This window comes from Otolemur garnettii, unplaced genomic scaffold, assembly GCF_000181295.1.
Source record: "Otolemur garnettii isolate 467f Iridium unplaced genomic scaffold, OtoGar3 scaffold00004, whole genome shotgun sequence".
NCBI classification, from domain to species: domain Eukaryota; kingdom Metazoa; phylum Chordata; class Mammalia; order Primates; family Galagidae; genus Otolemur; species Otolemur garnettii.
Window position 1 is genome coordinate 29,934,006 of NW_003852399.1, and position 22,511 is coordinate 29,956,516.

A 22,511-nucleotide genomic window follows, 5' to 3' on the forward strand; every position below is an offset into this window, starting at 1 on the left:
TTTAAACACCACCCACCTGGTACACACTGTGGTGGGCCCAAGAATTCCCCAGCAGTCACCAGCACAGTGCAAGGTTAAATCCCCTCAGCTCACTCCAGTCTGAGGCTTTCAATGGTTACATTTTTTCTTTCCCATCCTGTGTTCAGCTCCCCATCCTGTGTCCAACCTCCCCCATTCTCAGGGACTGTTAAGGGCTCTCTAGGTGCACTGTTCTATCCAAACACTCCAGAAGCCCAATTCCCAAGGGCAACCTTGACAAAAAGAGACATCACGTTGGAATGCTACACGGTGCTTTAGGGAAGACCAGGAGTGCTGAAGTTGATGTATTTGGTAATGGATTTTATTTTATTTCTCCTGGGTGAGTACCGTACTGTAGAAGTAGTCCTAGTGAAAATAAGATTGGCATTTATAGGATGTCATGTATCATCAAAATGCTTAACGGGTCATGAACACCCAGCATTGCCCTGGAAACAGTTTGGCCAGGGCTCCTACTGATGGTGAAAACAGACACAAGAAAAGCAGGGAGAGGCCCTGGGCAGACCAAGAATGATAAAAAGGGAAAAGAGCTTAACACTCAATACAATGCTACTTATGGAGAAAAATACATAAAACATTCTCCACGCTTTACGCCCAAAACAATGATGTCGTTTTTAGGAGGGCGGTTTGCAAATGCAAAACATGAGATAATTTACAATCAAATCATTTCAGATATTGGATGATGATTCTGAACATGAATTCTATTTCCATCAATGTGAGGTCGATTTCCATAGAAACGGGTGGAAAAAGTAGGCCAAACCCAGCAGTATGGCTTCCAAAAGGAATGGCAGCTGCAGTTCTGGCCAGCCATGGAAAGCTCTGGTTTTGTAACCACTACACTCAAAAGCTCTCGCTGAAAGGGGAAAAAGAAAAGTTTAAACTCAAAGAAAGGGCATGGAAAGTATCTGAGGACTTTCCTGGCTGTTTCCAGGAGGAAACCAAGCCATTTCTCCTCCAAGCCATGGAGGAGAAATTGTCTCATGTACATTTTGCTCTTCATATGTGCCACAGTCAAGTTCACCACATGCTAAACAGGTACCTCTTTGGGGTGGGCCTTGGAGAAAGGACATGTGCTTCATCAGCTGGGCTGAGCTATCAGAGGAGTATCAAAGGACCCAGTTCTCCCCCAAAAACGAACCTAGGAGCACTCAGAGATATGGCAGAGGCAGAGGAAGGAGAGATGGTGTATTACAGCAGTCCTCAGACTTTTTGGGCAGGGACAGACTTCATGAAAAACAATTTTTCCAGGGACAGGAGTAGGAGGGGTGATCTGACAGGAGGCGGAGCTCACATGATGATGTGAGTGATGGGGGGCAGCTACCAGTATAGTCAAAGCTTTGCGTGCTGGCCCACCACTTGCCTCCTGCCATATGGGTCCATGGCCTGCAGGCTGGGGATCACACTCCGTGCCCAGAAAAGCAATGCAAAATGACACAAAACACACCTACCTACCTGCAAAGTAAAATCATGTTGAAATTGCACCTATGCTTTAAAAAGGACTCTTTGATGGGGCATAAAAGTGCAGGCAGGTTGACTGAAGCAGGTATTTCTTCAGCTCTCTTCTATACTTTTATGGGAAGGAGGCAGATGCTGGCTGGATGGCATGTGAGAGCTTAGAGCTGTGGCCCATCACCACCCAGCCCCTCATTCACCAAGCCAGCTGAGCCGCTGCTACCCCCTTCTCCATTCCACACATCCACCTGGAGCAGTCTGTGGGTGGCTCCAAACCAAAACGTCCGGAGCCCAGAGTGTGGATGTGACCCTAGCCATGCATCATTCATTTAACCCCGTCACCTCATATTCTTTTGTAGAAAAAGAAACACACGGCACTTCTCTGTCTAAAGATTTCTTTAAAGGGTGAAAAGACATCAAAATCTTATAATCTGTGAAATGGAGGAATGAAAGGATCGCTTTCAGGGAGGTGATATTTGAAAGGTAATCAACTGGGTACTGGCCTCTTGTTGGAGAAAAAAAATATCCAACTCGGTAACCACTACCACAGGAGCAAGCAGTGACTGTTCATTTCCTACTCATCTCTTGGGAAGGCTAAGGAGCAGGACATACATGTCTGTAAGCCTTTTATGATTCACATTTCCCTTTTTCTTCTCACTATAGAGAAACACACACATATGTATTATCCTTAAGTCACATGAAAAATACAGTGATTGCTTTAAACAATGGAAAAGACTACAAGATGCAAAGAAAGGAACACTTTACGGAGACAGACCTTTGATGGGCTTTAACATGAACCATTTTATTTAAAACAGGGATCCATCAGAGGTGGTGAATTCTCAGAGTAAATGTTCTAGAGCATGGCACAGATGAAGGCTAATACTCACCAGCACCTCACACGGGACTAAGAGACAATGTCGCCACACACCACTGAAGGAAAACAAATCAAATGTAAAAGGCACCTGGCTGGGGGCGCTCACGGCCTCTCTGACAGGTTCGCTTTTGTGCACTGTGGGTAAGTGGACAAATGGCATCGAAAGGAGACGAGGAAGGTTCCAATCTGAAGCGAGGTTCCTATGTGGGCAGTTCCCTTTCCTCAGGCTGGTGCACCCCCCACAGTGCGGTGACGCTCTCCAAAAGGGGACTGAGGTTACTAAACAGGATCACAAGAGCTCTCCCCCCTTTTTTTCTCTAGAAGGGAGGGGACCCCTCCCCCAATTTCAATTTCAGCACTGGCGTCTGAAGGCTTTTAAGTATCCTAACTTAAAAACAAGTAACAACAACAACAACAAAATAAAAGTGGGGTGGCGCCTATGGCTCAGTGAGTAGGCACCAGCCCCATATACCAAGGGTGGCGGGTTCAGGCCCAGCCCTGGCCAAACTGCAACAAAAATTGGTTAACATGTAAAAAGAAAAAAAAAAGTGGCCTGAACTCAAAAACAGATCAATCAGATGAGAAGGCAGATTCATAAAAATACAAACTGGTGAGCAGTCCATTAACCATTGGTTAAGGCCTTGTCTGCATGGCGATGTTTACTTTGCATCCACAATACACGCAAGCACAGAGCTGCCCTGGGCAGCGGGGAGTGAACAGCTACCTTTTCCTTCCAACACGCTGTAGTGCTACCGGTGACTGCATGCCAAGTGCTGAAGTTAGAAGAGACCCCAATTGGCAAAAGGACCCCAGGCCTTGAGCTGCCTGTGTGGCCAGGTCTGTGGGAAACAAGACTTACACTCTCAAATAATGACCCCAAAAGTTCCCTCTCCTCTTCCTGTTTGCTCTGTACATTTTGACCTCCTAACAGGGAGGTCCAAATGAGTTCCGTTTCCCTCTCAGTTCTAGGCACTCTCTGGAACATCTTTGATTAACCACGGTCTTTCATTTCTTTCCAACTCCATTGGTGACTTTTGACTTGGAATGTCGATTCCTTCTTCTGGAAGAATGGCTTTCATTGTTGCCCGAATGCTTGGGTGGGCTGTCTTCAGAACCTGGCCAAAGGAATCACAACACACATAACGCACCATTACCATGAGCTCTGGGGGGTTGTGGGCCCCCCCTTTCTGGATGGCCCTGGGCCTGCCTTGAAAACAAGCTCTGCCCTGGGCCTGCACGGAGACCGGGCTCTTCCCTGGCCCTTGCGCGCCACCTAGTGGCAAGTTAATGAATTAAGGGAAACCCACGACCAACCTCAGGGTGCCAGACAGCAGCCCCAGAAAGTCTGGGTGTTTCCAAGAAGGTATGCGCTTGCTCTGTGTAGGGTAGACTATGTCATGGCAATGAGGATCACAAGTGAGAGTGAAACCAAAACATAAACGATAAACAATTAAAACCACACAGGTGTCCACCCGGCAACTGAGGGATGCGTTACCTGCATCTCCATACCTTGCTTTGCTACATACCAGTTTCCAAACCCCATGTTGGAAAGGACTCTTGCCATCATAAAATGAAAGATATGACAAGCCTTGTTACAAGCAGGCCACTACTGCCCATGATATCCCTGACCACGCAGCAGCACGGGGCTGGCTCTGCCCTCAGTTGGAGCCTGTGGTAAGCCCCTGGCTGGCCCAGTGGAGAAGCCAAGGGGTTCTCTGCCTCGGGATTCTGATCTCCACCTTAGATACCCATTAAAAAAAAAGTTCCCAGAGTTTTTGTCTCCGTTGTAAGAGGCATTTGGCTTAGATCCTGAGATTCTTTCCCAACTCTGTAGACTTAGTTCTGGTTTTTACCATCTTTCTATTCTTTCTAATAATTTTATCTCTACCATTGCTTAATTCTTTTCAACAGAGAGCCTGGAAGTACGAAGATCAATTGGGAAGGGCATGGTTCTGAATAAGATAAGTCTGGGGAACCCTCTGCTCACTTTTACCAGAATTCTACAATGGGTCATGAATCGACTCCTTCATTCAGGAGAAACTATCCCCAAAAGGGAGACCAGCAACTCAGGGAGTGTGCCCTAGTGTTCTCCCCAGAGGGAACTTTAACAAGCATGACCCCCAAAGAACTCAGGAGAACCACAGCAATGGAGTGCTTTCTTCTCCATTGGCCCGACTCTTTGAGTGATTCTGTGGGCTAAATTCAGTCTCTAGCATTCACAATTTCATCTCAGCCAAACTCCCTGGTCAGCCCAGCTCATAAGAACTGTCAAGGAATTATAGTCCAATAAAGTCTCCTCAGTGCCATGATTCCACACGTCTTATTCTTTAAAATAACCAAATTGTTCCAGAATACTCCTCAGACAGAGACCAATGCAGGATCCTGAACCATACTACCGAAATCTCCCTGACACTGCTCTGCCTCTTGAACAAATGTGATTACACCAATCTACCTCTGTTGAAAGGCGTTTCCTCCAGATACACAATTCTGCCTCCCCCTTTTCACTCATGACAAAAGCCAAGAGGAAGAACATTCCCATCAGTGTGCTCCAGACAGCGCGGGCCTCCACAGGTCCCGAGCTACGTGAAGCCTCTTGTTACCAAGCATGTTTCTGGGGCAGATTCTGTGAGCACTTTGGGTGTTTCTTAATGAGTGACAGGAGTAGGTTTGAGACCCTCTCAGGCATACCTGATCAACACTTAGAGGATAAAATAGGGATTCTAAATCTCGAGGACCCAGTCAAGTTTGAAACAACGAACAAGAAAAAGATACCTTTTGTACCTTTCCTGTGATGCCAGGAGATATCTGGACTGTAGGTGCTATCTTCACACTCAGAATAGGTCTAGGGAGAGAGACAGGCTTAGTGACAGCATTTCCTGTCCTCCCTGGGAGGAGCAGCAGGGCAAAAAGTGAGCATGTTCTGTCCCTGCCTCTCCCAGGCTGGGACAGCTACTTGCAAATGACAAAACCTCCTCATTTGGCTCAGCACCTGTAGCTCAGTGGCTAGGGCGCCAACCACAAACAGTGGAGCTGGTGGGTTCAAATCCAGCCCGGGCCTGCCAAACAACAATTCTAAGTACAATCAGAAGAAAAAAAAAAACAGCCAGGCATCATTGTGGCAGGTGCCTGTAGTCCCAGCTACGTGGGAGGCTGAGGCAAGAGAATCACTTAAGCCCAAGAGTTTGAGGTTGCTGTGAGCTGTGACATAGTGAGACTCTGCCTCAAGAAACAAACAAACAAACAAAAAAAACCTCCTCATGCTTATGTTTCCAGGCTGTGAAATCAAGAGGCTGTTTTCTCCCAGGAGATATAGAATAAATCTTCTAGAAAGTGTATTTAGTTCTTAGGACTAAAGGTATAAAGGATGAAAGTGTTATTTTTCCTTAAAAAAATGCTACAGTTGGTAAGACTGCTATAGCATTTTAAACCCATTCCTGTCTATTTTCAACTTTAAGCCTTGAGTCTACAAAGAGGAGGGCAGAGCAAGTGTTTGCAGAAGGGGAGCCCCAGGCTGGGCCACACTGAGAGACCCACACAGAGCAGAAAAGCCAGGAATAAAGCCCAGCCTTCCAAAAACCAGGCCAAGGCTTTCCCGTGGCTTTTTCTTTCTAAACAGAAAATATAACATAATTTTTAAATGCCTTACAAAAAGGAAGATTAAAAATGCCAACCCACTGAACAGGACAGTCACTGGCAGGGACAGCAAGTGACAGGGAATGACTTCTGACACGGTGAAGTGTCTGCAGCAGCGAGACAGACTGCTGTGGTGCAGACAGTGCCTGCCCGCCTGGTGCTCTGGGCTGCCCCTCCAGGCACCGGGTGATTATTCTAAATAAAGCCATCTAGGCCTGTCTTTCCATACCTTCTCTCGGTGACCATAGTGCTCTGCACACCAAACCATGCCGTACAGACACAGGAAGGTGGTGAATGCCTGAAAGAGAAAAACAAGCACACAGCCATTCTATAAATGATGTTGCAGCAAATAATTCTATTCCCCAGGACTTGAGGGTATCAATGGGATTTATACACGACAGCTCACTTCATTCCTGCCATCTGTCCTAAGGATGTTGGTTACAAAATGGCCAGATATGGTAGAGATTGGCACTAAGAGATAAGCTGGGGAGGCCTAGCTGTTACAACGCCAGCCACATGCACCGAGGCTGGTGGGTTCGAGCCCGGCCCGGGCCAGCTAAGCAACAATGACAACAACAACAAAATAGCCGGGTGTTGTGGCGGGCAACTATAGTCCCAGTTACTTGGGAGGCTAAGGCAAGAGAACTACTTAAGCCCAAGAGTTAGAGGTTTCTGTGAGCTGTGACACCACAACACTCTACTGAGGGTGACATAGTGCGACTCTGTCTCAAAACAAACAAACAAAAAAACCCCCAAGAAACAAAGAGATAGGCTGGGGGTGTACACCCGAAGCTTTTGTCAGGGATTATGATGAGACCATCGTATGTGTGACCCTACCATCAGACACAAAATCATTTTATGGCATGCAATATGGTGGAACGCAGGACAAACAGCCCAGGAGGTGGAGGCACTGGGCAGGGCAGTGCAGGCCCCACCCTGACCACAGTACTTGTTTTTGTTTTTCTTATTTACATGGATAGAAAAACAAAGAGAAAATAATAAAAACACTTTGTAAGGCCCCGAAATGAGAAAGGCATGGTTTGTGGATCCCCAGGGGAGAGATAACTTCTCCTTTCCCACTGTGTCACCCACTTGCCCCACACCCCAAATCACACTCTCACTTAAGGAAAGAAAGGCATACACGAGAATCCGAAGTTTCAAAATGTGTCAAAGAACTGAAGGTTGGGGAAAGTGTCTGGCTGCCCAGACTAGTAGCAAAGGAGAGAGGGATGGCACTCCGGGCCTCGAGGGCGGAAGAGCCTTGGCAGGCCTTACCTTCCGCCCTGTAAGTGAAGCAACCACAATAAAACATGTTCCTGACACTTCCTTCACGTAGGAATCCATTTCTACCAGCAGCCCTGGCTGCCGAGCCTCCATCACTCCCACTATATTTCCCGTGGACATCTGAGCACTTGCCATTTCCCCCAGGGCACCTGTCATCTTGCTCTAACTCTGGGGACAGCTGTGAAATCATGAGATCTTCTCTTCTTGAAGTTATTTTAGTTCTTTCTAAGAATCATAACTTTCTATCAAAAAGGGTCACCTTAGAGACGATTAATTTCATTCTTCCTCATTTTACAGAAGAGGAAAGAAATCTCAGAGAGGTAGATGGCTGTCTCAAGGGCACACAGCTAGGGCACAGCAAAACTGGAGCCAGAACTCAGTTCTTTTCATCCCCTTGGGTCTGAGTTTTAGGAATGGCTATCGGTTATAGACACATGCTTACTTTATGCCTATGCATCTTTATTTCTCTCTCCATTCCTCTGATGCCCAAGAAGGAAAAACACCAACACCAGCAGCATCCACTCAGCACAGCCACAGTGGGGTGGGGTGGGGGGGGACAGGCAGGGAGGGAAGGCCGGGGCTGCTTTCTCTAAGTCAGCAGCAGCTGTTGTGTGCACAGAGCTCTGGGCAACCTGTCCCTTCCCCGCCAATGAAGTGCGGAGAGCGGCATGGTTAGAGATGACATGAAGCACAAGAAGAGCCACTAGTTGGTTTTATATTAAGTCCACATGCAAACCTGCACACATCTACACAGTAGGGATTGTGTTAAAAAGCTCATATTCCCCCATCAAAAAATTAGGCAGTGAATGAATATATTAAAATGACAAAATAAAAATAACATCACACCTTTTACATATTCTACTTCTTGCCCAGATCTTACATACACCAATATTAAATGTGCCCTTCGCATAGCATGGAAAGAACGGGAAAGCCTAGAAAAGACATGCAGTGTGTGGGCCTGTGTATGTGGTAACGCCCTTTCCAAACAGCAGAACAAGCAGACCTGGGTTTCACACCAGGATGCGGGGAGGTTAGGTTACACCTCCCCAAACCAGAGGGCTGCAGGGTAGGGGAGGGGAGGCAGCTCACTCCACTGGACTGTCACTGCAAACTCTGACCGCCAGGGGGTGGGTCGTCCCTTCCCAGCCCAAGGGTCTGGGGGGTAGGCAGTGTCAGGGGTCTCCCTCCTGCAGTAAGCAGTCAGCTGGCTTTGCAGAGGGCCAGGCAAACACAGGCTGGCTGGCGGGTGGTGAGCAACAGGTGCTTATCTTCGAATCCAGGCAGAGGGCCTGCTGTGACTGCCAGATCTGCCACTTCACCTGTGCACCAAGAAGCCCATTTTACACTTGTTCCAGGAAACAAAAGCTTGTAATTTATGGGTTTGCAATTATACCTATAGAAATCTAGGCATGTACCTACGTAAAATGTCAAGGCCCAGATTTAAAATAGCAATTGTCCAGACTTTGTTTAAAGAGGGGGATGGGAAAAGAAGAAAACTGTGTGTGATGAAAGCCAGGCAGACCAGACCACTGGTGCCGGGGGTGGAGGCAGAGAGCCCCAACTCAGGTTCCACCTTGTGGTAATGAGAACTCAGATTAAGGATGATCAATCTCAGAAGCTAGAGAAGCTTATTAACCACCACATGGGATCTTTGCTTCTGCATTAATCTCAAGCTTCTTGTTCTCTTACAGAGCAAGGGGAATAATTAGGGGCTTTGTTTCTCTGAGTGGTGGGGAGGCCTGGGGTAACTTAACGCTCTTTCACTGAATAATGTTTGCCTCTGCTCCTGAGCTTGAGATCAATCTTGCTCTCTAATTAAGGCCCTGAATATGAACAAGTACCAGGAACTTGTCTCCCTTTTTCTTCTTCTAACTGGTAAATGTCCCTAATCATCCCATCTGATGGCCTCTTTTGGGGCCAGGTACCTCTCTAGGTGTCATCACTGAAAGCTCTAACCAGGGATTCTCCAACCCCACCGTCCTGCTTACCTGCAGCTGCTCCCCATCCTCTGTCTGGCCTGTTCATGCAGCTGCTCCAAAGAATGCCACCCTCAGCCAGCTTCTCTTCCCAAGGTGGGGTCCCTACCTCTTAACCTAATCCTGTGACTTCTACGTGCCCTACACATGCACCACTCCCAAGTCTTTTATCTCCACCACTGACCAAATCTTTCCAATGTCAGTGGACTAGAATCTCTCATGTCACCTGTAAATTCTAGAGGCCCCTCAAACCCAAACTCTCCTGAGAATCAATGGGTTCTCCTTTCAGTGGGCTTTTCCTATATCCCTCAATCTGTCACTAGCACCGGTGGCCACTGAGGGGCACAAATGAGAAATTTTGGCCTGGCCCTCAAGTCCTTTTCTGGCTATCACAAGAGGAATAGTGTCCTACTGAGCTGACCCCAGAGTTCTGGGTCTATCCCCTCCTCTGCATCTTCAAAGCATCTGCCTTGGTCCAGCCTCAGTTCCTTGTCACTTAGGACCCTGCAACACCCTCTGACTGCAACTCTGGGCCCCGACCCACCTTCTCTTTTGACCAGTGTCTTTCAACCATTTTTGTCTCACAGAATATTTGAACCTATATTTAAACTTCTGTGGGCACACTTAAATTATGCTGATCAAAAAAAGGGTGAAAAATATATATATACTTACTGTACTTTGAATTTCTTCTGAAAACGTAATCAGAATAATTTAATTAATGGTCTTTAAGCTCCTCTCATGGCACACTGGTTGAATATCACTGCTCTAGACCTTCCCACCCTCCAGTGTTTCCACGAGATAGCTCAGACCACGTGGTTTTCCTACTTAAAAACCTTTGAGGTCCCAACTGCAGCCACATAAAGCCCTTCCTAAGCAGATAACCCTTATCCTACTGCTTCTCATTCTCAGTCCCAAAACGGGCCCCCGCCCAGCCCTCCTGAGAAACCAGGTGCTCTCACAGCCTCCTGTCCTTGTGCACAACTGTCCCTCATCCTGCCTGCACATCACACTGTGTCTCCAGCATCCAATCCTGTATTCTCCATGCCTCTGCTGGGCACATCCTGTGCACCAGGCACTGTGCTCCAGACAGTGCAGGTGAGGAAATGATGTTTAGTTCTCTTTGTGCACATCAAGTGCAATACAGAGCAGACAGATAGAATCAAATTCCATCACTGGGCTTGGAACTACAAGAATTAGGAAAAAAGTGTGCCTAGTCCTACAGAGGGAGCTGTCTACCACTTGCCTTGGAAGTCAGTGCATATTTCATGGGCGGCATGTGTTTGGTTTTGGGATATATGTCTCACCAGATAGAGAAAGCAGGGAAAGGCTTTCAGATCAAGCAAAGGAAACTTCAAGGGTAATAGCAGAAGTCTGGAAGGATAAAGTGGGTGGATCTGATGGGCTCCTCCAGGTAATGAGGGCCCGAGGCCAGGCACAGTGGCTCATGCCTATAATCCTAGCACTCTGAGAGACTGAGGTAGGTGGATTGCTTGTATTAATGAGTTTAAGACCAGCCTGAGCAAAATCGAGACCTCGTCTTTACTAAAAATAGAAGAACTGAGGCAAGAGGATCTCTTGAGTCCAAGATTTGGAGGTTGCTGTGAGGTATGACACCACAGCACTCTACCCAGGGTGACAACTTGAGACTCTGTCTAGGAAAAAAAAAAAAAGAAAAATGAGGGCCCTAAACACACAAGCAAGATTTCGTATTTTACCTGGCAGGTTTTGTGGTGGGGAACCTTCTTCCTTTGCGAAGTTTCTCTCTGCAGGAGGAAGCTTCACAGCTTCTCTCCACCCCGCACGCCTCTGGGGAGAAGTGATAGCTTAAAACACTAAGGACCCTGACACAAGGAAGCTGGAGTTTCCTGAAAAAATGTATTCCCAATAATGAAGATGCTGCTCTGTAATCTTCCATATCTTCCACCCTACTTAGCTCTTATTTTGAACTCAGGTGGGGAAAAAGATTATTGTACCTCTGCAAGCCTTTAACCAGATGGACTGATTCTAAGCAGGGGAAAGAGATTTAGGTCTGAGTTTTGGCAGTAATGTGGACAATGGATTTGAAGGCAGAAGGCAAAGAAATGGGTGTCCAGCCAGCTGCAGAGGCAGTAGGAATAGAGAGGGCGTGGGATTGAGTTACACTGTTGAATAAGTAGATCCTGGGGCCCTGCTGATGTGAAGTGATGGGGAGAGGAAGCAGCCTCAAGGCTGGGGCCCGATGGCTGACTGGCAGCTCACTGTGACCCCTCAGATACCTCCCAACCCCAGCCTGGCTGGTGTGTTCTCGCAGGCCCTTTAACCTCATGCACATGCGTCTTTTTCTGTATTTATCACACACTAACATACAGAGTTTGCATGTCTAATTGGAGACCCTTGGAGGGCAGCCACTCTTTCACTAGACTTTGAGTCCTGGCTCTGCCTCTTGCTGCTAATGTGAGGTTGGGCAAGTGACTGAACCGCTCTGTGCCTTCCTTTACCCTCCAAGTGTAAAGCTCGAACATGAAATTCACCCACAGCCCTTAGGACAGTGTCTGGCACAGCGTAACCACTGATAAATCCTGTCCTCACCAGCATGGAGCTGTGTGACTGCAGCACCAGGTACAGCATCGGGGGGGGGGGGCGGAGGGGGGGCGCACCATGAGTGTCTGTGAATGACTATGGGTCAAAAGGTACCACATGGAGTGGTGGATCGGAGATGATGGCAGCATAAAAAATGGTCCGTGTCCTCAATAGGTTACAATCACACAGAGACAAAGGCAAAGTAAAACTCACCCACCTAAGGGAGGCATATGCTAAGTGTCAAATAAGTAACAGAGAGACGAAGTCTCTAAAACTTGAGAGACTAAAGGGGTCCCTGCAGGCTGGGTGACTGTGATGGTTTCAGAGTCTCCACTGAAACACATATGGAAACTTAATGGAAAATGGAGCCTTTAAGACACTGATTTTCAACATTTTTTTAATCTCACAGCACACTTGAACCTATAGTTAAACTTCTACAGCACACTGATCAAAAAAAAAAAAATAAAGAGAGAGAGAAAGAATATGCTTACTGTGCCTTGAACTTCTTTTCAGGGCCCATCTAAGATCCTCTCACAGAACACCAGGGTGCCGTGCCACCCCCATTGAGAATCAATGCCCTAAGAGGCGATTAAGTCATGAGCCCTCCTCATAAGTGGATGAAGGTCCTCCCCCGTCTTGTGTGTTCACTTCTGCTTTTTGCCCTTCTACCATGGGATGACCCTCACCAGATGCAAGGGCATGCTTTTGGATTTCCCAAGCTCCAAAACCATGAGCTGAATAAACTTCTGTTCTTTATAAATTACCCACTCTGTAAAAGCAGCAGAAAATAGACTAAGACAGAAAGTTGGTACTAAGGAGTGGGGCTGTTGCTATACCAAATACCTGACAACGTGGAAGCAGCTTTGGAACTGGGTGATGGGAGGAGGCTGGAAGAATCTGGGTGAGCGGCCTAGGAGAAGTCTGCATCACTGTGAATGGAGCATTGTGGGCAATTCTGGTGAGGGCTGAGGAGAGAGGAACTGCAGGGAAAGTCTGGAACTTTGCTCATGACCAGAATGCTGGCAGAAATACAGACAGGAAAGGCCATTCTGAGGAGGTCCAGATGGAAATAAGGAATGAGGCACTGGAAACTGAAACGAAGGCCAGGCTTGTTATAAAGTAGCAAAGACCTTAGCTGAATTGTGTCTGTGCCCAAGGGCTTTATGAAAGGCAAAACGTAAGAGCAATGAACCAGGATATTTGGTGGAAGAAATATCCAGGCAGCAAAGCGTTCAACTGGTTGTGTGGCCACTTTGAGAGTATAAAGTAAGATGCGAAAGTGAAGAAATGACTTAAGGATGGAATTGATAATTAAAAAGAAGCAGAGGGCTCAGCGCCTGCAACTCATTGGTTAGGGTGCTGGCCACATGAATCAGAGCTGGTGAGTTTGAACCTGGCCCAGGCCTGCTGAACAACAATGACAACAACAACAACAACAAAATAGCTGGGTGTTGTGGTAGGCACCTGTAGTCTCAGCTACTTGGGAGGCTGCAGCAAGAAAATCACTTAAGCCCAAGAGTTTGAGATTGCTGTGAGCTGTGACACCACGGTACTCTACCGAGGGTGACATAGTGAGACTCTGTCTCAATTAATCAATCAATCAATAAAAATAAAAATAAATGAAAATAAAAAGCAGACCAGAAAGATTTGGAAAATTCCCAGTTTGGTTATGTAAAGAGTGAAAAGCATATTTGCAAGCAGTGTGGCCAAGTGAAAGTTTGTTAAGGAGATTCCCATGGCTAGAAAGAAACCAGGTGCTAGTTGACTAGACAGTGGGAAAGACAAATATTCCAGAGATCTTGCAGGCTGCCCCTCCTGTCATAGTCCCAGAGCTCTAGGAGGATAGGTAGTTTCAAGGACAGGCCTGGGATGCCCTTCACAGGCTCAGTGCCCAGGGACTCTACTCCTCACGTGCCAGCTTAGTGCTCCTTAGCTGCCCCAGTCAGGGCTCAAGTGGGCCCAATGTGGCTCAGGCTGCCCTTTTGAAGATACAAGCTGTAAGCCTTGGCAGTGTCCACGTGGTGCTAATTTTGTAGGTACAGAAAATGCCAAGAGCGATGGTGTACAGTTTCCTCCATCTAGATGTCAAAGGAAACCACAGACCACTGACAGCCTAGTGGAAACCTGCCAGAGGGACACCACCGGCTGGAGCTGTAGAAGTGAGGCTACCCCTGAGAGCACACAACTGCAGGGCCACCAACACCCAACTCCGGCCTGGGAGAGCTGAAGAGCAGACTGAGCCCAGTGAAGCCGGAGGAGGGGCTTCTGAGCCCCTGAGGGCCCATCTCCCACCCCAGCGTGTCCAGGATGCAGCACATGGAGCCAGAGGAAATTCTTCTCCAGCTTTAAGATTTAATGTTTTCCCTGCTGGGTTCTGGACTTACATGGGACCCGTTACCCCTTTCTTCTTGTCTAGTCCTCTCTTTTGCGATGGGAATGGCTGTCCCACCATTGTACGTTGGCAGTAAATAAATTGTTTTGACTGCACAAGCTCTCAGCTGGATGGAATCTGCCTCAGGATGAGTCTCACCCATATCTGATTTAGATAATATTCTGGACTTTGGACTTCTGTGTAGACCTTGGAGTGAATTAAGACTTTTGGGGCTACTAGGATGGAAGGAATGCATTTTGTGTGAGGGAAGGATATGAGTTTTGGGGTACCAGGGACAGAATGCCATGGTTTGAATGTTCACACCAAAACTCATGTTAAAATTTAATTGTCAATATAATGGTATTAGTAGGTGGGGCCTAAGAGGTGATTAGTTGGCAAGGAGTCTGCCTTCATAAACAGACTGATGCCAGTATCACAGGAACAGGTTAGTTATCACAGAAGTGAGTTCCTGATAAAAAGAATGAGTCTGGGCTAGGCGTGGTGGCTGACAGGTGTAATCCTAGCACTCTGGGAGGCCAAGGCTAGTGGATTGCTTGAGCTCAGAAATTCAAAACCAGCCTGAGCAAAATCGAGACCCTGTCTCCACTAAAAATAGAAAAACAAGCTGGTGGGCGCCTGTAGTCCCAGCTACTCAGGAGGCTGAGCCAAGAGGATCATTTGAGCTCAGAAGTTTAAGGTTGCTGTGAGCTAAGATGCCATAGGATGAGTCTGGCCCAATTCCTTGTCTCCTGTTCACTTCTACCTTCTGTCCTTCTGCCATGGGATGATGCTTGCCAGGTGCTGGTGCCATGCTCTTAAGATGTCCTGTCTCCAGAACCCTGAGCCTAATAAACTTTTCTTTATAAATTATTCAGTTTGTGGTATGCTGTTATAGCAACAGAAAATAGCCTAAAGCAATGACTGGAGAGGGTGTCCTTAATTCATGGCCTGAGAAGACCTTTCTGGTGACTAATGGGTCAGGGCCAGTGGCAGGCAGGTGGTTGGGAGGCCTGCCTGTCTCACTGTCCCCAAAGTGAGGACAGATCCAAAGCTTTCCATGCAGTCAGCTCCTGTTACAATTCAGACTTGAGGAGTACAGGCCAGAGAGAAACTTGAGAAGAGTAGCGTGAAAACCTCTGGGCACATCTGACATGCTCCTCTAACCAGTTCCTTACATCTGGTCTCCCTGGGATGGAAAAATATATTTGGGCTTTAATTCTATAGTTTAAATACAAAGGAGATCCTTATTCTCCTTTATTGCTCAAGATGAAACAAGACAGAATAGGCTCCTAGTACCTGGCACACTTTGGATTTCCAACAAGTAACCCTAAAAATAGGTACCGTGAAAGGCAATAAAAGATCCTAAAAATACAAAGTTTAGTTTTGCCAACAAAAAGGACAAGAAAAAACAATTTAAACCTGAATCTGATCAAGCCTCTAGATCCAATTACTGACTTACAGAAAATACAGAGAACAAAGAAATATGATAAATTATAAGACAGGATAAAATCAGTAAAATCCAGATTGTAGGAAAATCCCTCGGACAAAAGAGCTGCTTTCTTCAACAAATAAATTGCAAAAGGGACAGGGCTAGAGCTACAGAGAAAACCTACAGAGTATGAGACTTAAAAGGAGCACCAAGAAGTCATAACAAGAGGATGCTGATTCTAATAAATTGTTTAAAAATTACAAAATTTAAGAAAAAAATTAGTAATTTGAACACTAATTACATACTTGGTAATCTTATGGTCTTCAGATGTGATAATGAATACTATGGTGGTTCCATTAAACAAACAAAAAAAGCATTCTTATTTTCTTTTAGACATCTATTCTGAAATATTAAAGGTGGATGCGCTTCAAAATAGGGATCGTGGGTACAGCACAAAAGGAAACAAGACTGGCCGTGAGTCAGTAATTATTATAACTAGAAGACAATCACATGAGGGGGTCATCTGTTCTTTTTCCTTGTAGATATGTTGGCAATTTTCTATGATTACTAAAAAAAAAAAAAGGCCAAATTAATTTTCTAGATCAAGTAAAGAACCTTAAGCTTAAATATTAAAATAATAACTTTTCTCTAAAATAATCACTTCAAACGAATGAAGAATGGCAGTCACAAAATGTAGCAGGGTAAGTAAGATCTCTCCTCATTTTATAGGTGAGGGAAAAGTCTCAGGGTAAGAAAGCAGGAAGTGTGGGCGGACTCCACCTGGGCTCTTCCCATCAGAGCCAAAGCTCATCCTACCCAGGTTTGGCTTTGAAGGTGGGCTCCTGGCAGGGCAGAACTTGTATGATCTGCTAACTTTCCACATGTTTAATCACCTGTAAACTACTTGTATGATGTGCTAACCTTCCACAACATCTTTAATCACCTATAAACTACACTATGTCATTTTGTATATTAATCCAGTGCAGTGATGTGTATGGTGAAGTATATAAAGCATGACGATGAGAAGAAGCAAAGGCATGGTGCACAAGAGAGACTTTTTTCTGTTTTGTTTTGTTTTTTAAAGAGTTACCATGGAAGTTTACTTAATACTTTTGGGTAAAAAAGTAATGACTTACCACGCATAGAAGCCAAAGCACAACATAGAGTATTTGGGTCTTAGAGAAAAGATCTTGTCCAAATTTTATGCAAACAATAGCTTCCAGGAAACCAATGACCCTAATGAGAAAACAAGAGGTTAAATATTAATCTACCTTTCTAAAGCATACACATTATCAACAATGTACATGATTGAATCACAAAGCTCAAGTAGTTCTAAGATTTCTGCTCAACACTGCTGGCATGCTGGCAGGTATCCCACAAAATGACACTGTTCTAACCCACTGCACTTTCTTCAGAAATAATAAAATATTTTTTACTTCTTCCTTCCTTCCAGACCAAAATCTTGACTTGAAAACTTTAATAGCTAGGGGCAGCACCTGGTATCATTCACCTTACAGTCCTATCATGGTCTGGGGAGGACCACCAAGTTACCTCTGTGGGAACCCTCTCTAGCACAGGCAACCTATTCTCGGTGGGTTGGTCCTGTGGTCAAACTCTTTCAAACTTTCTTTCTTTCTTTTTTTTAATTGAGACAGAGTCTTACTTTGTGGCCCTCAGTAGAGTGCCATGACATCATAACTCACAACAATCTCTAACTCTTGGACTTAAGCGATTCTCTTGCTTCACCAAGTAGCTGGGACTAGGGGTCTCCACCACAAAGCCTGGCTTTTTTTTTTTTTTGTAGAGACAGGATCTCACTCTGGCTCAGGCTGGTCTCGAACTTCTGAGCCCAGGGCACTCCACCAGCCTCGGCCTTCCAGAGTGCTAGGATTACAGGCGTGAGCCACTACTCCCGGCCTCTTTCAAACTTTCTATTGAAAAGTCCTTCCATCTTGTGCTGGTGTCTGTTTCCTTATACCTTCTATCCACGGGTTCAGACACTGCCCTCAGCTGCCACACGGTGAGTCTGAGCTTTCCCAGACATCTTTCAGTAACTTGAAGGCACCAATCACAATCCCTCTCAGCCTTCTAAGAATTTCCAAATTATCCTCTGTTTTTGCTGACAATATAAGCCCTTAATACTCTCTTGAATTGTGAGCAATTTTGTTCAAAACATGTATACACACATGTACTTTGTTTTGCCCTTTAATTAAAACATTGGTGTTCCTTGTTTGAGGTGTAATCTGGATTACAGTCAGGGCCTGGTGTACCCTTACAGGTATATTCTAAAAAGGCGAGGAATGGCCAAGAAGGTCCTCTGGTTTCCCACTTACTGACAGACACAAATGTCACTGCCATCATCAAATGTATGGATGGCTCCAAACAACTGAATGTCTGGAGTTAGAACCACCTCAGCAAAGGAAAACAATCAACAGAAAGTCTCTTTAATGTGTCTTTAGAGATTATGGGGCTGACTCTCCTCCCAGGGGAATCTAACCTTTTGGCTTCTTTGGGCCACTGCGGCAAAAGAGTTGTCTTGGGTCACACATTAAATACACAAACACTAACTAAAAAAGAAAGAAAAAAAGGTCTGTGCATAATTATCGTGATATTGGCCACCAAAGATAATCAAAAAAGCCCTCACAAATCTGCATGTACCCCACAGGCTGGATACCGCGGTGCCTAGTCCTACCCAAACAAGGTTTAAGTGCGGTTGGCTTGAATCTTTAAAGACCGTTGCCCCTCCCTCCCACAACAAAGCATGTCCTGTGTGAGACGGCCTCACTTTAGCTGAGGAACACAGAAGCCTTTCTCCACTGCAATCCTGAAGTCTAGTCTGGGACCTGGCACCAGATGGCATTTAAACTTTTGCTACTTCTGGGGACTGCAAACTAATACAGCCTCTTTGGAAAGAAGTATGGAGAATTCTCAAAGAACTCAAACTAGACCTCCCATTTGATCCTGCAATTCCATTTCTAGGCATCTACCCAGAAGAAAAAAATCATTTTATCACAAAGATATTTGCACTAGACTATTGATCACAGCTCAATTTACAACCACCAAGTTGTAGAAACAACTTAAATGACTATCAACCCAGGAAGGGATTAACAAGTTATGGTATATGTACACCATGGAATACTATTCAGCCATTAAAAAAGATGGAGACTGGCTTGGCACCTGTAGCTCAGCAGCTGGGGGCCAGCCACATTCACCAGAGCTGGAGGGTTCGAATCCAGCCCTGGCCTGCCAAACAATAATGACAACTATGACCAAAAAATAGCCAGGTGTTGTGGTGGGCGCTTGTAGTCCCAGCTACTTGGAATCACTTAAGTTCAAGACTTGGAGATTGCTGTGAGCTGTGACGCCATGGCACTCTACCCAGAGTGACAGCTTGAAACTCTGTCTCAAAAAAAAATTAAAAAAATAAAAGAAAAGAAAAAGATGGAAACTTTACATCTTTTGTATTAACCTGGATGGCTGAAACACCTTCTTAGTAAAGTATCCCAAGAATGGAGGAGCAAGAATCCAACATATTCAACACTAATATGAAGGCAGCAGATGATCCAATACATGCCCACATAAGAGAAAAACTCAAATCAATTCAAGGTGGGGTAGGGGCAATAATGGAGTAGGGAGAGGGGGAAGTTTATGTTCCCACTTAATGGGCACAATGTTAGGGTGTATGGCACACATCTTGGGGTCCAGGACACAATTGTAAGAGGAAGTCTACCTAACAAATGCAAATACTATAACCTAGTTCTTTGTACCTTCAAATGCACTCGAAACAATTAAACAACAACAACAAAACACACACACACACACACACACACACACAAAATCTTTAGCTACTTCTAGCATGTGCCATGAGAGGAGGGGTACTTGTGAGAGGACATGAAAAGGATTACTTCATCTTTGGCTGGGACTACCTGAAGAACTGTTAGGAGGAAGTGCTGAGCCTGGGATCTAAGTGTGACTGTCTAACCCACAAGCAGATAGAATGCTTTGGGTTTATTAAGAAAGGTTTCTGATCATTCAACTAGATTTCTGTCCTCTTTCAAAAAGCATAGTGATCAGCAGACTAAAGCTGAGTTTCTCAAACTTTTGTGATCTAAGACCCATGGCAGAAACATGTTTTTCCTTACAACCTAGCACACACACATGCACACCAATGAAACTAAAGCCTCACAAGACAAATGGTATCCTTACTCTGGTATTTTTCTACTCTACTTCATTCTAAGAATGAAAATGGAGCCACGTGATGACTTCATAATGACCTGACTTTCTTCTAGAGACCAGTGCTTTTGAGTCAGCAACTGTCAGATGTGATCTGTTCCTTTGTGCTGAGGAGGCTTAGCTGCTGTCCGTGTCTGAGAAGGGACAGCTGCACAAGTCCAGGAGGATGTGCAGAGGCACCTGAGGGGTTATCTGGGTATAGAGCAGTGGTTCTCAACCTTCCTAATGCCACGACCCTTTAATACAGTTCCTCATGTTGGTGACCCCCAACCATAAAATTATTTTCATTGCTAATAGGACATGAGATTCTGTTGCTAATAGCAACAAAAATAATTTTATGGTTGGGGGTCACCACAACATGAGGAACTGTATTAAAGGGTTGCGGCATTAGGAAGGTTGAGAACCACTGGTATAGAGAGTCCTGGGCTGAGACCAGGCACAGGGAGGAGGCCAGGAGGACCTGGCAGGGAGAGGAAGGGGCTGAATTGAGGTCTGAGAAACACTGGTCTTAAAGGCTACCCTTGGGCCTGGCTTTTAGTCTCAGGAAGCCCTTGAGGGTTTGGAGCAAAGGTTTTAACACAATTCTATTTACATTTTAACCTGCTCATTTCTGGCCTCCACACAGAACTGCTATCAGAGGGCCAGAGTGGAAGCAGGGAGGCTACTGCACTCGCCCAGGCACAGGGACCAGTGAGCACCGTGGAGCTGGTGAGGAGTGGGAATGGAGGTACCAAACCCCAAAGCCACATGGACCTTTAACCGTCAGCCACTGACTGTGGCTGTTACCCCCAGCCTGCCAGAGGGAGTCCTTATTAATAGCATCCTTCTAGAAGGTAAACATTACTTTTCTACTAAGACTTAAATGGTGGCTAGTTCAGGGCTAAGGCCAGAGGCTTAGGTGCAGTGAAGGGGCCTATATCAGGCTACCAGCTGAGATACCACCTACCTCCCCCTGCCTCTCCCTCCAGTCTCTGCTGGGGGCTCCCTCTGCTCAGCTTGGCAACTGTCCTGTCACTCAGTTCAAATTAAAATCTCTAATCTTTCCCAGGCTGAGCTAGGTGACTGAACTGGCTGGATGGAATTCAGTCTTTGCCCTTACTCCCTTTGATGACTGTGACTGCCTTCCGTATCTTGATCTGGCAAGGTTAGGAAACAAACATTTGGGTGGCCTGAGGTGGGGCCACCTGAGTGCAGGCACCTAAGATTCCCCACTCTCGGCACCACAGCACAAGAAAAAGGTGCTCATAACCCAGCGCCAGGGTAAGAAGTTGCATGGGGAATGGAGCAAGAACGTAAGCCGCGTTGCTGGAGGATTCAGCACAGAAACTCTAGGGCAGGCGTCCTCAACCTACAGCCGGCAGGCCACATGCGGCCCGCTTAGGACATTTATCCGGCCTGCCAGGTGTTTTTGCTGCCGCAGCCCACTTGTCCCAGGGCCCGCAGTCCAGCCCTCCAAAGGTCTGAGGAACAGTGAACTGGCCCCCTGTTTAAAAAGTTTGAGGACCCCTGCTCTAGGGCACAGAAGCTCTAGGTTCCTGTGTGTGTGCTGAGGGTACAATCTAATCTGAGAAGCAGAGGAAGAGTTTTTAGGCGCCGACAAGCCTGCCCTTGGGTTCTGAGGATGCCCCGGCCAAGCCACAGTCACGGAGGCTGGAGGGCCTAGCTGCCCACATCCTGCAAATTCACTCCATAGCTGTACTGGGTCAGCTGGGGGGCCTCTCAGTGGCCCTCAGCAGCGGAAGGACATGAGATGCATATCTAACTCAACTGTCACACAATCACACAGGGCGCCAGGAAGGGCTCCCCAAGTTCAGGAATAAACTTCCAGTTCTGACTGAGAGATAAAGCCATCTTTTTGAAGGACATGAGAGCTGAGTGGGGCCTTAACAGATGACATTTCAGTCCTTGGTACTTTCTGACTTCCAAAGAACCCCCGAGGGCAGGGAGGCTGGTGAGAAGGGAGTCCTGGGTGGCACCCCCAGATCAGGTCTGCTCAATGGTTTAAGATAGTTAGTACGGTTGGAGGCAAGATGTCCTTTGATGAAAGGGAATCAGACGCTAAAAAGAACCTTATAACTAGAGCCAGAGGTGCTGAGATATTGGGGTGCTCTCCCACATAGGAGCAGGTAGCAGGATGATTAACCGCAGATGGATAGACAGTCCAGGGAGGACGGGGTGAAGGGGAGCTGGTTATAAAGCTGTGCCAGCAGGTGCTAGGGACCCTGTCATGCTAGGAAGGGAGCCCTTTGATTGATGCCTGGTCCCCTCAGCGTGCTCTCTTCTCCTGGAAGGATCCCTGTGCTTCACGGCTGCATCTACACTTCAGACAGTAGCAGCCAGTACAACTGAGAGAGGCTATGGAGGAGGTTGGGGAGGGATGGGAAACCAGCAAAGGAAATCAAGAACAGAAAAGCAGGCGGAGGCTCTCTGACTCCACAGCTCAGTGGTTAGGGCGCTGGCCACATATACTGGGGGGCTAGTGGGTTCAAGCCTGGGCCTGCTAAACAACAATGACAACTACAACAACATAAAAAAACAGCCGGGCATTGTGGCAAGCGTCTGTAATCCCAGCTACTTGGGAGGCTGAGGCAAGAGAATCACTTAAGCCCAGGAGTTTGAGGTTGCTGTGAGCTGACACCACAGTACTCTACCAAGGGCCACATA

General features: G+C 46.4%; 1 protein-coding gene across 3 annotated transcripts in view; it reads right to left on the reverse strand.

The window, feature by feature from the left end:
• Positions 1-2,269: 2,269 nt before the first annotated feature.
• Positions 2,270-22,511, reverse strand: part of PTDSS1 (phosphatidylserine synthase 1) — a 77,135-nt gene continuing 56,893 nt past the window's right edge. For 2 of the 3 annotated variants that reach the window (XM_003782462.3, XM_023517560.1), the window contains 4 exons: positions 16,751-16,850; positions 6,225-6,293; positions 5,135-5,204; positions 2,270-3,477 (listed from right to left, as the gene is read on the reverse strand). In XM_003782462.3, coding sequence (XP_003782510.2) covers positions 3,368-3,477; positions 5,135-5,204; positions 6,225-6,293; positions 16,751-16,850 — 349 coding nt within the window. In that variant the 3' untranslated portion in view covers positions 2,270-3,367. The remainder of the gene's footprint in view (positions 3,478-5,134; positions 5,205-6,224; positions 6,294-16,750; positions 16,851-22,511) is intronic. The other variant, XM_023517557.1, reaches the window with a different exon arrangement.